The sequence below is a fragment of the Antechinus flavipes genome, chromosome 2, assembly GCF_016432865.1.
Source record: "Antechinus flavipes isolate AdamAnt ecotype Samford, QLD, Australia chromosome 2, AdamAnt_v2, whole genome shotgun sequence".
In the NCBI taxonomy this organism is placed as follows: Eukaryota; Metazoa; Chordata; class Mammalia; order Dasyuromorphia; family Dasyuridae; genus Antechinus; species Antechinus flavipes.
The window spans coordinates 370,779,191-370,795,003 of record NC_067399.1 but is presented as its reverse complement, the minus strand read 5'-3'; the positions used below and the strand labels follow the sequence as shown (position 1 = coordinate 370,795,003).

General features: G+C 36.7%; 2 protein-coding genes across 3 annotated transcripts in view; one reads left to right on the top strand and one right to left on the bottom strand.

The window, feature by feature from the left end:
- XRCC3 (X-ray repair cross complementing 3) overlaps positions 1 to 5,437 on the bottom strand; it is a 49,902-nt gene extending 44,465 nt beyond the window's left edge. Inside the window, exons 1-2 of the mRNA XM_051978294.1 lie at positions 5,331 to 5,437; positions 2,822 to 2,894 (exon numbers count right to left, since the gene is read on the bottom strand). The gene's annotated coding sequence lies outside the window, so the exon portion shown is untranslated. The remainder of the gene's footprint in view (positions 1 to 2,821; positions 2,895 to 5,330) is intronic.
- A 249-nt stretch (positions 5,438 to 5,686) lies between these two features.
- ZFYVE21 (zinc finger FYVE-type containing 21) overlaps positions 5,687 to 15,813 on the top strand; it is a 30,009-nt gene continuing 19,882 nt past the window's right edge. Inside the window, exon 1 of one of the 2 annotated variants that reach the window (XM_051978295.1) lies at positions 5,687 to 5,959. In XM_051978295.1, the coding sequence (XP_051834255.1) occupies positions 5,801 to 5,959 (159 nt within the window). In that variant the 5' untranslated portion in view covers positions 5,687 to 5,800. The remainder of the gene's footprint in view (positions 5,960 to 15,813) is intronic. The other variant, XM_051978296.1, reaches the window with a different exon arrangement.

The following is a 15,813-nucleotide window of genomic DNA, read 5'->3' as shown; positions in this document are numbered from 1 at the left end:
CTCTCTTTATACTATTTCATTTGATGAACTCATCAACTCCCATGGATTCAAATATCACCTCTAAGGAGATGGGTTCTCAGATCTACTTATTCAGTCCCAACCTCTCCTGACCACCAGACTCATAGTTCCAAGTAGTCATAATCTTGAGTTAGGTGTCCTATAGCTTTCCTAAACTCAGCAAGTCCAAAACTGGATTCATTATCATTTCCCAAAAACCTTCCCCATTTTCCAAATTTTCCTATTATTGTGACGACTTTCTCTCACGTACCTAAGCTGGGTGTCAACTTCAATTCATTTCTCACCTTCCACATCCAATCTGTTGCCAAGTTCTGCCAACTCTATCTTCTTAATATTTCTCCTATATGCCTTCTTTTCTCTTCCATCACTGCCACCAGCCTGGTAAAAATCTTCACCTCATGCCTGGTTTACTGAAATATGTTCTGGTTTGTTTCTCTTCTTTTAATTTCTCCTCTGCCAAAGATATCTTCCTAAAAAGCAAGTCTAACCATGTCACCTCTTCCTTCCACTCTTTCCCTAAATTCAATAATTTCTAGTGGTTTCTTATTACCCTGTTACCTTCAAGATTAAATAGAACATCCTATTTTTGGCTTTTAAAGCTCTTCACAATCTGGCCCTTCTCTCTATTTCCAGTTTTTTTATAACCTACTCTTCCCACATACTCTATGATCCAGTGACATTGGTTTCCTTGCTATTATTCCTCAAAAAAGACACTGTCTTCTTACTTTATGTACTATCAAAAGTCTACTCCACATATGTCTGTTATTCTCAACCTTCTTCATTTCTATTTCCTAGCTTTCTTGGTTTCCTTCAGGTTTCAGCCAAAATACCTGAAGTATTTCTAGGCCCTTTCTTAATTCTAGTGATTATCTCTAACTGATCCTGTATATACCTTGTTTACATATAAATGATTATATATGGTCTTCTCCATTAGACTATCAGTTTTTAAAGAACAGGGATGGTTTTTGCCTTTATTTTTGTTTCTGTATTTCTGGGACTTAATACAGGACCTGCTACAAAGTAGGTGCATAATAAATGCTTGTTGACTAGACTTAGCAAGAAAAAGTAAGTGTGGAATCACTGTTTATATCTTGCAAAGATGAGACATACTACTGTCCCCTAACAATACCACCTCATGAAAGGTGACCAGCCACATGATAAAATGGTTAAAATATATGAGCAATTTTCAAAAAAAGAAATTTAAAGTGCCAACCATCTTCAAAATTGTCCAAATGTACTAATAATCAGAAAAATGCAATTAGAACAACTCTGAGGAAATGATACTAAAGCCAATTAGCAATGAGAATTAATATGGCTAGGAATTAGACCTGGGCTTTTCAGGTAGAGAATTTTCTCAGAATTGTATAAATATGTTTACACATATTGGATTTAACATATATATATTATATTATATTATAGCTTTCTATTTACAAGATATATGGATGGGTAATTTTTCAGCATTGACAATTGCAAGTCTTTTTGTTCCAACTTTTCCCCTTCTTCCTCCCACCCCTTTCCCCAGATAGCAGGTTGACCAATACATTTAACATATATTTTAATATGTATAACATATAGTGGAGTGCTTGCCATGTAGGCAAAGGGGTGGAGGAAAGGAGAGGAAAATCTGAAACACAAGGCTATTCAAGGGTCAATGTTGAAAAATTATCCATGCATATGTTTTGAAAATCAAAAACTTAAAAAAAATTTTTTCTCAGCCTATGCTAATCTATACAGCCCATGCTAAGACAGTAACTTACTCTCTTAGAAAACAGAGCTTTAAGAAGTAAACTTGTGAAAGGTAGACCTTGGACTTAGATTTGTTTCTAAGGCTAGTTCTCTTTTCACTTTTCCAAGCTGCCTCCTTAAGATGGAAAAAGAGAATAAATTTGATGTTGAAGGATCTCTACAAAGATTTACACATAATTAGATCTGACAGAGAAGTAGTCCAACATTTTAATTTGCATATTTGCATATACATAAATTCAATAAAAATGATCGAATTGTTCCTATCGTTGACTTAAGCCTCCATTCTTGGGTTTATATCCCCAGAGGGTTGCTGACAGAAAAATAAAAAGACCTATATGTACAAAAATATCCATAGCATCATTATTTTTTATAACAAACACTAGAATCAAAATAATGTTGAATAATTAACAAATATTGGCTTAGTCAATAAAATCATATAGAAAGAAAAGAATGTTATAAAACAACCATATGCCAAAATTACCATTGCAATTTAAATAAAGACAACAATATTGGCCAAATACAAATTGTTACCATACTATCAAAGTTAAAGAACAGATCCATCATTTTTATTAGCAATATAATGAAGGACAATATAATGTAGAAAGCAACAAGTTCTATGAGATGCAATTATATGATTAGGTATGATTCTGCTTAACTGTTTTGGGGAAATGTACTTAGTTCTTGAGGAACTATGTACTTGCTAAAAATTGTTGTCAACACAAAATGTTTACATTTTCAAAAATATTGCCAATATGTATTTATTACAAGAAAACTGTTTTTTCCGCTAGGTTGGGGCAAGGGAGGAATAAAAATAGATTTCTGTTTATTTAAGAAATAGACAGGTGGAAGAGATATAGATATAAAATGTTGAATGTACTTTCCAGAGATGCCACTGTACTATTAGTTTTAACTGTTTTACTTTGTTACAAAAGACTTCATGAAGTGGGAGTAATTTGTAAATGTTCATAATGTAAAAACAAAATGTATCAAACTTAAACTTTGAAAAATTTTGTCAAATGTTTCAATAATATCTTGTCCTTGACTTTATGGAGCTTACCTTGAAATCTGGTAGGCAGCTATATCGTCAGTATTTCAAAAAATTCATAACTTCACCGATATAAATACTCTCCCTACCAAAAAAAAAATCTTGCATTAAAAGTAAATATTTTCATGATTTGCTATGGAAAAAAAAATGATGGTTAATTTTCTAGTAATAAAGACTTCATGCACTTTGAAAGGCAGATCCTAAGACATAGTTTGTTCTCCAATTCTCCCTAGGTTGGTAGTGGCTTCCAGTATACTAGCACGGACTCCAGGAATCCCAGTGTCCCCTCCAATCTATGACTCGTCACTGGAAGATTTTTGGTGGAGTTATACAGTGGACCATTCAAAGTAGGTGTTTAACATATCCACAAAAAAATTGCTGATTCTTCCTCCTTTGTTGCCTGGGTTTTCCTTCGAACTTAGTATTACTTCCCTCCTAATACATTTGTGCTAACATACTGGGGAAAAACATGAGGGGAATTAGTTGTCATGGGAAAAAGTCCAGCAGAAAACTGCTGATATGAGGCATCAGGATAAGTAGGGAGTAATGATAACAAAAGGAAAGAAGGTTAGAACTAGTCCAGGTAGGCATCATTTTGCAATAAAAAGAATATTGGACTAAGAGTTAGGAGACTTGGATTTTGGTTCTGGGTTTGCCACTAACTTATTTTGTGTAAGTGGCATTCATTCTTTAGCACCCAGTTTCCTCATCAATAAAATGACAATGCTACATGATCATCAAGGTTCTTTCTAGCTATTCAACATTACAATACCTATAATGCAGCATATTGGGGATGATTCAAAATTTGATTCTTGTATAGAGGAATTATTGGATTAAATCAGTTCTTATCAGTTGCTGCCCTCAGGGAGTTTATAGTCTAATAAAGAGTTATCTATCACATAGTCCCTTAGCTGGACAGCTTCTTGAATATCTGCTTTTTATGTCTTATTTTATATTATGTTTTTTGCCCAAAAAAGAATATCTCCACGCTATTCTAAAACTTCTCTTATCTCTCAATAGCAGATACTTTTAAAACTTGATGTCTTTTGCAATCCTGAGTATCAATCTTTTTTTTAAGTCTTTAAAAGGTTTGTAGGCATCATCAGAATACCAAAGACAACCATGACAAAAAAGGCATTGACAATCCCTCTTTATAGTAGTATCTCTTATCATTTACCACAGGTTCGAAGATCTCTTCTATGTCTCTATACTGCTGACTCCCAGATTTAAATATCTAGCCAAAAACTCTGCCTGGGCATTCATCTCTCTCTCTCTCTCTCTCTCTCTCTCTCTCTCTCTCTCTCTCTCTCTCACACACACACACACACACACACACACACGAAGCAAAAACAAAAATTAAAGTTGTTTACATCTATTGGGGGGAGACAAAGTATACAGATACAAGTTAACAAACACATATAAACAGAAACAAAGTAACCTTGGATGGGACAACAGCAATATCTAATTAGACCGGAAAAGACCTCCAGCAAAAGATAGCATTTGAGCTGAAATTGAAGTCTCAATGAAGGAAACCAAAGACTCTGAGAGACAGAAGTGAGTAGAGAGAGCATTTCAGATAGGAAGAGCAAATGAAAAGTAGAAGAGCCACGAAGTGGAAAGTCACATAGGAGGAATTGTAAAGTATACCTGTCAAGTAGGGAACATGTAAGGGGGAGGGGAGGAGAGGAATAGAAAGACAAGAAGGAGCCAGGTTGAGAAAAGCTTTAAATGCCAAATAGAATTTATATTTTATTTAGTTTTCTCCCTGATCTTTTTTCTCCTACCTGTCAGTATTTTATCACCTAAGAATGCATATACCTTAGGGCTTCGTCCTGAGATCTTTACTCTCTCCATATTCTCCACATAACTTCATAAATTCCCAGTTTCAACTGTCATCTCAGTACAAATGACTCCCAAATCTATATCATTCCAGCCCTAAACTCTAGTCCCATATCTCCAAATGTCTCATGAACATCTTCACCTAGATGCCCCACAGTCATCTCAAACTCACCATTTACAAAACTCATTATCTTCTCCTTCACCATCACCAACACTTTCTAATTTACTAATTTTTTCCAAGGACAAAATCCTCTTTTGACTCATCACTCTCGTTGAATTCCCATATCGGATCAATTGCCAAGTCTTACGAGTTTCAGTTCCAGAATGACTTAGCTCCTCTAACTAAACCCTCAACACCTAGCGCCCCTACTCTTAATTGGCGTCCTAACCTCCAGTCTATCGCGTTTCCAATCCAACATACACACACAACAGTGACACTGAAGGGCTTAAAGAAGAGGTTCTCTGGTGGTGGGATGAAATCAAGGGCAGGTACCAGAAGGGATTTCCCTCGGTACTTGGGAAGCCCCATCTTCTACTTCCCAAGATTGCCCTCCCAGGAATCTTAAGTTCCTTCCCGCCGGCCACGGATCAGCTCCAAGGCCCAACTCCAAGACTTGTGACGGGCCGCAATGCACTCTCAAACTCCAAAGCCATCCCGACACTGGGTCATTCTGGCACCCACCTAGCCATCCCGGAGCATCTCAAATGCAGGAGTCTGCGCCCGACCCTGCACGCCATCAGTCAGCGCTTGGATCTATTTCACCTCAACTCCGTTGGCGCGGTTCGTCATCCGCGCGGCGGCCCAGTCCAATGACGGACTGCGACTTCGCCTCCTCCAATCACCTGCGCAGATGCCTTCGTGGCGCTGCTTGCTAATTGGTTTACTCTTTTTTTCTTTTCGCCTCTAGAGGAATAGCCCGCCTCCCAGCCCCGCCTCTCCTTCTCTGCGCATGAGCGGATGATGGGAGGTGCTTTAGCTCTGGATTGGTTAAGAGAAGACGAACGAGGGCGGAGCTGTAGTGGCTATTGGGCGACGGGGTTCGGTAGGCGTGTCGATAGGGCAGCTGGGCAGTTCTGTACAGTGGGACGGGACACGGTGGCTAAGGTTGGAAAACTGTCCACTGGGGCAGCTCTGGGCCGGACGGAGGAGCCATGTCCTCCTCGTCTGTGGCAGCCGCTGGCGGGGCGGCCCTGCGCCGCGATGGCAAGAAACTAGTACGCTCGCCCAGCGGGCTGCGCATGGTCCCCGAACACCGGGCCTTCGGCAGCCCCTTTGGCCTCGACGAACCGCAGTGGGTCCCGGACAAGGAGGTAATGGGGCGGAGGGATTTGATGTTCCCTCGTCCCCTTCCGCCAGCCCCTCCCCTCCCCCACTCTTTCCCCTAGCTCCTCTCGACTCACCCCCTTCTCCCCCGGTCTCCTATTCCTCACTCCCCGGCATCATCTTCTCCTTGTGTCTCACAGCCTCTCTTCTTTACCTGCTCTGGGCTCCACTCCTCCTGCCACGTCCCTCCCATTTCCATGGAACTGGAGACTCCCACAATCTCTGGACTCGGGCGGTCCTTTCTTTCTAAGGACAGTCTAAGCCAGAATTTCCTCCATTAGCTTGGTAGTGGTTGCTCCTCCAGGCTGTGTTTGGACACTTCTGATTCTGGGGAGCTCACCACCTCTTCTGACAGACACTCACCTTTGGAACAGCTGTGATTGTTATATTTGGGAGATCTTCCACCCTTTGCACTTTGTTCTGTTCTTTGGCTAACTTTTGTTAAGTTTGCTTCCTCTGCCAGTGTTTGAAGGGGGGGGCGGGATCGGGAAAGGTCGATGTTAGGTTTCCCTGTTTTGTTTTCACCAGAGTAATTATTTTCAATAATCAGGCCCAGAGTAACATAATCTTACTTTCCTGGTCACGAGTTTTTCTGGATATTCTCTCCAGCTAGCCAGAATGACCATCTTAAAATATACCCTCCAAAAACCGAAGACTGTATTCTAGTTGTTTGACCAGGCCAAAGGAGAACGGAAATTATCATTTCCTTTGTTTCTGGACACAGTGCTTCTTGAAATGCAGCTGAAGATTGAATTAGTATTTTTGGCTGCCACGTCAGAAGAATTTCTACTCCATCTCCCCCATCTTGTACTTGGATAAACAGTTTTTTGGAACCTAGGTGTAGAATCTCATTTTTCTCTTCAATCGTATCTCATTAGATTTGGCCTATCTTAGACTCTCAAGATCTATTTGAATCCTGACTGTTATCCATTGGATTAACTTTCCAGCTTTGCATCATCTGCAGTAATAATTCTGTGCCTTCCTTCCATTCATTTTGGCAAACTTTTATTAAATCCCAAGTATGTTCAAAGCACTATGGATAAAAAAGACAAAACTGAGGAAGCGGGGTACATTCAACCTCTGGGTAAAAAGGTCACTAAATATAAAGGGAGGAAGAACTGCAACCACAACTTGGGGAACTAAGAGGATCTTCCCTTAGGAGGCACTTGAACTGAGTCTTTTTTTTTTTTTAATAATAGGTTTTTATTTTCAAAATATATGCAAAGATAGTTTGCAATATTCACTCTTGCAAAACCTTGTGTTCCAAATTTTTCTCCTTGCTTTCCTCTCACTCCCTCCCCTAAATTATAGCAAGTAATCCAATATACGTAAAACATGTGAAATTCTTCTATACATATTCCCACATTTATCATGCTGTACAAGAAAAATTAGATCAAAAAGGGAAAAAGTAAGAAAACAAGAAGAAAGCAAATAAGAAAGGTGAAAATGCTATGTTGTGATTACATTGGGTCCTCCCAGGTCTCTTTCTGGATGCAGATGGCTCTCATCACAAGTCTATTGGAATTGACTTGAATCAAAGTATACACAGTTTCATAGCCCTTAGGGCATAATAGTTGGATCAGTTCACAACTCCTATATTAGTGTCCCAATTTTTCCACATCCCCTCCAACATTTATCCTTATCTTTAAAGTTTTTTCATATGTCTAGAAATGGTTTTAATTTCTTCATCTGAAAATTGTCTGATCATATCTTTTGACCAATTATCAATAAGAATATCAATTCTTATAAATTTGAGTCAATTCTCTATTTTAGAGATGAGACCTTTATCAGAATGCTTGAATGTAAAAATTGTCTGAACAGAGTCTTGAATGAAGTTAAAGATTCTGCTAAGATTTGCAGGAAATAAAAGGGCACATTTGGATCAGCCTTTACCAAGGCACCAAAACAGAAGGAATGCACAGTTCAAAATTATATAAAATAAACCAGTTTGGCTGGAACAAGTTTATGAAGGATAATAAAATGAAGCAAGTTTGGAAAGGTAGGCAGGAGCCAGATTATAAAAGGTTTTAAATGCCTAGCCTTTTATGTATTTGATCCGAGAAGTAATAGGGAGCTCTTGAAATTTAAAGAGTAGGAGCGTGACCTGGTTAGACCTGGGCTTTATTTAAAATTACTTCAGCAACTATGTGGAGAATAGATTGAAGAGAGGAGAAATTTAAGGCAAGGAGATCTATTAGGGAGCTTTGCAATAGTCGAGGTAAGAGGTAATAAAAGGTTCAAGTAGGATGTGAGTCCAAGGAAGGAGACATATACAAGAGATGTGATGGTAAAATCAACAAGTCTTAGCAACAGATTGTATATGGGAAATGAGGGGAAAGAAAATAAATAATGATTTGAAGGTAAAGGCAAAGGATGTACCATCAAAAGATGACTTCTGTTTTAGATATATTGTGCCTATAGGACAAGTGAATGGGAATAGGGAGAGGGAACAGTTATTATTAAGAGCCTACTATGTGCCAGGCACTGTGCTAAATGCTTAACAAATTTCTGTCTTATTTGGAGATATCTAGCAGCCAGTTGGAGATGTGGGAATGGCACTCAGGATAGAGGTTATGATTGGATCTGAAATTTGGCTGCATAAAAATGCCTTATGGTAACTGATGCAATCACTAGGAGATTTGAAAAGGGATTCATAATGCCTTTTGTGTCATGGACCTCTTTGGCAGTCTGATAAAACCTGTGGGCCCCTTCTCAGATTAGTGTTTTTAAATGTAAAAGAAAAGACAATAGAATTATAAGAAACCAATTATAAGTAATCAGAATATATATATTTTTTTTAATGTTCACAGAGCTCAGGGGAAGAGTGACTACTGTAGCAAGAAAAGAGCAAAGTACCAGCAGAGCAGACAGGATATTCACAGTTAGAGAGGAAGTAAATGATGATCCAACTATGGAGACTTAAGAATGAGTAAAAAGAAACAGGAGGAAGGAATATCAGAAATTTTCCTTTTCTAGGAGAAGGAAGAAATTCAAAGCTGCAGGAAAGTTCAGGGAGGGTGAGTACTGAGAAAAAGCCAGAAGAACTAATAGAAAGACCTTTGGTAACCATGGAGGGAGCAATTTAAGCCAAATCATTTTTTTTTTTTAAAGCAGCCATACAGATGCCTGGGAACTTCCACTAGAGATCTTAGTTGACATGTAACAAAGACTGCTTTTTTTATCCATTCATTCAGTCATTTCTAAATCTAACTGCACTTTTGTCTGGCCACATATTTTCCCTCTTGTTCACAAAGACAACTTGATAAAGTTTAGGTAAACTATCTCTGCAGCACTCTGTTAACCTACCAATTTGACAACATTGTTAAAAAAAGGAAATGGGGTTCATTCATTTGGACTGGTGAGTTGATAATACTGGCTCTTTGTGATAATCTGCTTTCTTTTCTAAATTTTCACAAAACAACTTTATTGCCAGGAATTTAAGTAGGACAATTTGATCTCTTTTGTAGATGGTCTCTTCTTCTCTCTCTTTTTCTCTAAACACTAGGATAACTTTCATTTCTCTAGTTCTATGGCATTCTCCATGATTTTTCATAGATTACAGATACTGACTTAGCACTCACACATTAAATTCTTTTGATACAATGGTGATTTGAACTTATCAAATATAAAAGAGCACTAAGTGCCCTTTTACTTTTTTCTACCTTGAGTTTCAAATCCATTTTAGCCAATTTTAGTCTGTCAAGTCAACAAGTATTAATTAAGCACCCACTATGTAACGAGCACTGTGCCAAACCTTAGGGAGAGAAAGTGGGGGGGAACCCAACAGCCCACTAATAACAGTCCTTGCTCTGATCAGACCTGTAAAAAAGTTTATTGTGAAAGTATTCTGATGGAATGATTGGTTTGAGGAAAGAATTGAGAGTCTGTATTAATTTGGTAACAGTGAAGTAGGAAAAAATTCATAGGATAAATGTAGAGGTAGAATTGACAGGATTTCATTGACTAGTTATTAGAGATGTGGGAGAGAAGAGAGATCAAGATATTCTTAAAGTTTTGATAATGGGAGACTGAGTGAATGATAGTACTATTAGATTGGCCCATGGAAGTTTTCCCCCAGTAAAGACAAAATCATATTTTTGTAGAATAGCTTGACATGTATCTGAGTAGTGACAGTAGTGAAACCTTTTGTGCATTCAAAGCTACAGAAGTTGTTTTTTTCCCCAAAGAAATAACATCAAATACAACTTTTGAGTTCAATGATTGTCTACTTTTCATTTAATGTGAATTTTTGATGTGATCCCTAAATTTTGGTGCTAACTTGGTGCTGATAATATGATAGATTTTACCTTTCTTATCCAGATTTTTCAATCTGGCATTCAAGGTATTCCCACAGTCAAGACGCCCACCTACTTTTCCAGTTTTATCTCCCAATTTATTTCACATTTTCTAGACTACTTACCTTCCTTAAATGTACCCTAAATCTTCCTATTACTGAATTTTAGCTAAAACTTTTTCCTCATAGAAAAACACCTTTTATTCTCTCTAACTCATCAAAATCCCCATCATTCAGGACCTTCAAATATTAGTTTCTCTAGTAAACCTTATATTTTTTTCTCTCATAGGAAATTTCTCCTCTTGCTTCCATAGTATTTTTTATATATCTTCTTGACAAAGTTTATCTTACAGTTATTTTATATGTATTATGTCACTAGGTTGCAAGTTCCTTGAGTTCCCAAACATTTCAGGACATTTTCTTCTTAATAAATAACTTACATTGATATTACACATAACTTCTTCACTTCTATTCATTCCTGTATAGATTTTTTTCTACTTCCTTATGCATCTAATCCTGGGCTACCCTCCTTACAACCTTCAGTTTTTTAAATCCCATTTTTAAAAACCATTCTTTTTCATTTTTTGACAGTTTATATATTTCAAGGCTCAGCTCAATTTATTTTGTATGTATTGTATCTTTATTTATTTGTGAACATATTTTATTCCCCAGTTAAGTATAAGTTTCTTGAGAACAGGGAGGACTCATTTTGGTATTTGTAAACAGCCCGTCTCCTCTCTCTTTCTTCCCCTCGTAATTCAGTGCCTGGAACTTTGTAGGTGCTTAATAAAATGCTTATTGATTAAATAGTCATGGTAATTACAGCACATTGCTGTATTTCTAGCAGAGACATATACTTATTGTGACACTAGAACAATGTACATGATATATAAGACATGATCATTTATTCAAAATTTTCTAGCTTCCTTGGCTATTTTTGAGGTCCAGTAAACTATTTGGGGATGTTGTTTGCTTTTATTTGGATCTTGTCACCATTAATGAAATTTGTTTAAATGATAATATTATAACTTAAATTATAGTTATTTGTATATATATCTTACCTCCCTGAGGACAGGAATTGTGGCTTGATTTTTTTTTTTAATAGGCACAGTAAAAAAAGAAATCATTATGTCAAGATATCTTTCATCCAGCCTAGTATTTTAAATGATGCTAAAGTAAGTTTTATGGGAATTCCGTAGTTATCCTTCTTGTTCTCCACCTATTAGGGATTTAACATACTGGAATTTAAACTCTTAGTCTTATTTACATTGTCAATCTATGCCATGCAGAAGTATATATGTTTACTCCTTGCTAGATAAAGTACCTGCAACCTTTGCAGATCATAGCCCATTAGGGCATTCTCTCATCCTCTATAATCCTTGTTCTTATCTAATTCGAGATTCTCTCCAAAGAGATGCTTTCATTTGAATCTTTCCAAATTTCAGTAAAATTAATTGTACTTCAATACTGTAACTGTGCTTCATATAAGCTGCAGTTTCTTGGCTGTGGATACCCAGGTTACAGCCTATCTATAAAAGATAGCTGTGACCAGAAGATTCATCACCCTAATGCTGTTGGTTGGCAGCAGATTCTAAAACATCTCCTGGCTGACTTTGAAACTAAATTTATGATTTGTAATCAGACCAATAATGTAATCCTTTCCAGTTTGTTAGACCAGCCAGAATTTGAGCTCTCTGGTACAGCTGTTAGAACACAGGGTCTACCCTGATGAGGAGTAAAGGAATAATGTAATGCTTTGTTTTACATGTCTTAAATTTCCTCTTAAAAACTTGGGAAATTTAGATTTTTTTTAAGCATGTAGTAAACAATTTCATGTTAGTCTTCATGACATTTTAGATTTTGTCTCCTTTATGTTTCAAGACATTGTCTTTAAAACAAACAATTTTTCTAACTTTCTATATTCATCCTTTTCTGAAATACTTAACTCTTGTTCCATTTGAGACATAGGTCTGCCAGAATACAGGGTATGGTACAATCCTAGCTTTTCATAAGTGTTTTTTCCTCAGCCATATTATTAAATAGCATTTGTTGTTTATAAGGATATCTCAAAGAACAAAACAAGTCTAATATGGGATTCCTAAATAATTAATATTGACTACCACACTCAAGATTATCCTCCCATGTAAACTGCTACCTACGCTGATTAAAAGAATATTGAGTATTCTTTTTTTTTTTTTTTCCCTGTTCTTCCATAACTACTGCCAGGAACCTCAAGAAGGTAATCCTGGGGAGAAAAGTCATATTGAAATCATTTTGTATACCTCAGAAATGAATAGTGTTGACTTTTTCCCCTTAAGAATCTTTTAAATAGAAAGTGAATTATGAACATGACCAACTTAGAAAATTGAAGCAGAGGTGGAAAGCTTAAAACCTACTGAAGATATATCTTTTGCTACATCTGTTGATCAATAATTTATTAATTTCCCACTATTCCAGACACTGTGGGAGATATAGCCACAAAAGTGAGACAATACTTGCTATCAAGAAGCTTGTATTCTATTGGGAGCATACTGCATGTTTATAGGACATGGACAAATTGATTTTTCTAGATTGTGGAGGAGACACAACATTAATAGCTGTAGGTGCTAGGAATAGCCTTTTGTAGGAAGTAACACTTAGCCTTCAGGGGAGCAGAGTCTTCAACAAGTAAGGTGAGGTGGAAGAACAGTATAGGCATGAAGGATAGATTATAAAGGCATGGAGGAAAGAGAAGGAATGTTGCATATAGGATGGTAAATTGATCTGTTTGACTGGTGGTTACAGAGCAGAACAGTGTAGAGTCCAGGAGAGAGATAAGGGGTAATTTTATAGATTTAGGAGCTCTTTGCCATAAGTGATGGAACTGGTTCTTTTCTGTTTTATTTGTCTATTAAGAAGTAGGAAAGAAAGTTTGCCTCTGCTCATACATAACACATATGAGTGTGCATTTCATAGCAGATATATTTCATTAATGCTGTTGGTTGAATTGACCTGTCTCCTTTTGCTCTAATTCTTGTCATACTTTGTACTTCTTTGCCCACATGACTTCACTTAACTTCCTTCATATTTGCTTCTGTTAATCAGACCTTGTGGGCCCAGTTTCAGAGACTTTGGCCGCTTGTGTAACTAGCTCCCTGTCTTTAAGCTGTTGCCCTTTTAAAATTCTCTCTTCAGAGGTAAAATAGGCTTAAGGTTGGGACTTTGATTTATTTGGATGATATTTCAAAATAATCTGATATGAACTCAAGGCCTTGTTTGCTTAAAATAGTGTTAAAATTAATTCCTATACTCTGAGAGTTTTCTGATTTTCATTTCCATCTTCTAAAATAGCTCTTTTACTATACAGAAAAATGAAAGATAAAAGCCTGTAGTAGACTAGTACCAGTGTTGTTGTCTCATTGCTACTGATTTGGTCATTTTAGTGATTTTTGAAATATTAATTTTCATTTATATTAAACTCGTTTATTATTTATTCTTATTTCACATATACTTCCAAATATGTCCTTCCCTCTTTCTCTACCCAGAGAGCTATCAAAAAGGTTATGTTTTTGAAAGTCTTGTCTCCTTAAATCATGCCTCCTGTTGTTCCTCAATTTCTTTATCCTTTTAATGAACTGCTTTAATTGCTAACCAGGTCCTCTTTAATGTGGATGAATTCAGGAAATGAAAATTACAGGTTTCTACATCAAAGGCTAGAAGAAAGCTCAGAGGTTTCTAGGCCAACCTCCTTACTTTATATGAATAAAGTGGGATCAAGAGAGGAGAAGTGATTCATCCAATTACATGAGTTGTAAGTGGTAAATCGAACATTGGAGCTTATGTAAAAAGTCTTAAGATGTAAAAATTGGAAGAAACTCCAGCAGCCATCAGGTGCTACTTACATACAGAGCATCCACTAACAATCCAAAAAGGGATGTACTGCCTCTTCAGGATTGCCAAGGAGAGGGAACCCAGGTCAGTTCTTTCTACTTTTGGACAGCTGGAACTGATGGAACTTTTTTCCTAATAGTAAGCTTAATTGGCCTAATTTGGGAAATCCAAAAGAAGATTTCTGTCCATTGCTCTTGATTCTGCGTGCTGGAGCCAAACATAACAAATTAATGTCTCCTCCACATGCTGGCCTTTCATAATGACATGAATTCAAGGATTTTAATCCTTCTACTTGCTCTGTTTTGACATTGTATTTATCAGTGACCTATGGTGGACAGAAGTGAACATAGTATTCCAAAGGTGACCTGGTAAGGGCAGCCCAAAATTAGTTTTTTGGCTTCCACATCACACTACTAATTCCTGTTGCGCTTGTATTCCACCAAAACCCCTGGATCTTTTTCAAAATCATTGTTGTCTAACCATGCTTCCCCAATTTAATACTTGCAAAATTGATTATTTTTATACTAAAATGCAAGACTATTTTTATTCCTATTGAATTTTACTTTTTCAGTGCTCTAGCCTGTCAGTAACTTTTGGATACCGATGGTCTACCTTTATTTTAAGTTTTCCCTCCCAGTTTTGTATCATATGCAGATTTCATGAACCTTCATTTATACTTTTATCCAAGTCATTGATTAAAAAAAAGAAAAGTTAAAATTTTCACTTAAATAGAAAAAATTTAAAAAACAGAAAAAGGAAAAAAAATTGGCATGTGCACAGCAAAACATATGAGAAGATTCAAAATATGTAATAATAAATTTCCATTTCCAGAAAGCATAATAAAACACATTGTATTCAGAACTGACCTTCTTTTCTTCCTTGTAGGTTTTCTTTTGTTCTCTCTGTCTACTTTTTTACTTTATTCTTTTTTTCTCTTCTTTCTGCCTCCCCCCCCCCCCCCCAACCGTCTCTCCCATGCAGGCTACAGTTAAGCACAAATATATTTATGTTTGGGAATGAGAAATACACACACACACACACACACACACACACTTACATATATATGCATTATCTCTTGTTTCCTATCCCTGCTAATTCTTTTACTTTATTTCTACATGCTAACCTTCTTTACTATTTCTTAATCTTCCTCCCACATCCCAATAATCCTTCCCATATCCTCTCGCCCAATCACTTCCTTCCCCTTTATCCCTTTCCCATTCATCTACACACTTTATCTCATGCCTGTTAATCTGCATATCCTTCTATAACTCACCTTATCCTATTCTCTCACCTTCTTATTTCTTTATAGATTTCTGGAGGGTGCTATAACCTTGTTGGTGTGTGTGTGTATGTGTTTTGTTTCCTCTTTTTTTCCCCATTCCCAAAGTGACTAAGATTTCAGAAATACCAACCCTCCTCTTTTATCTACTTCATCTGCAATGGTTCTTGCACTGACACCTCATTTGTATAACATAATTACTGTTTTTATTTTTTCCTACATCATGTTGCTTTTCATAATCACATCATACTCATCTCTACTCTATTCTTTCTTTTGGACTACTAATGACAGTCTTAGAGATGTGGTTTACCCATCCACATATAAAACATAAATAGTTTGTTCTTAATGAGTTCCTTGAAATTAATCTTTGATATAGGCTCTTACATGTTAAATTTTCT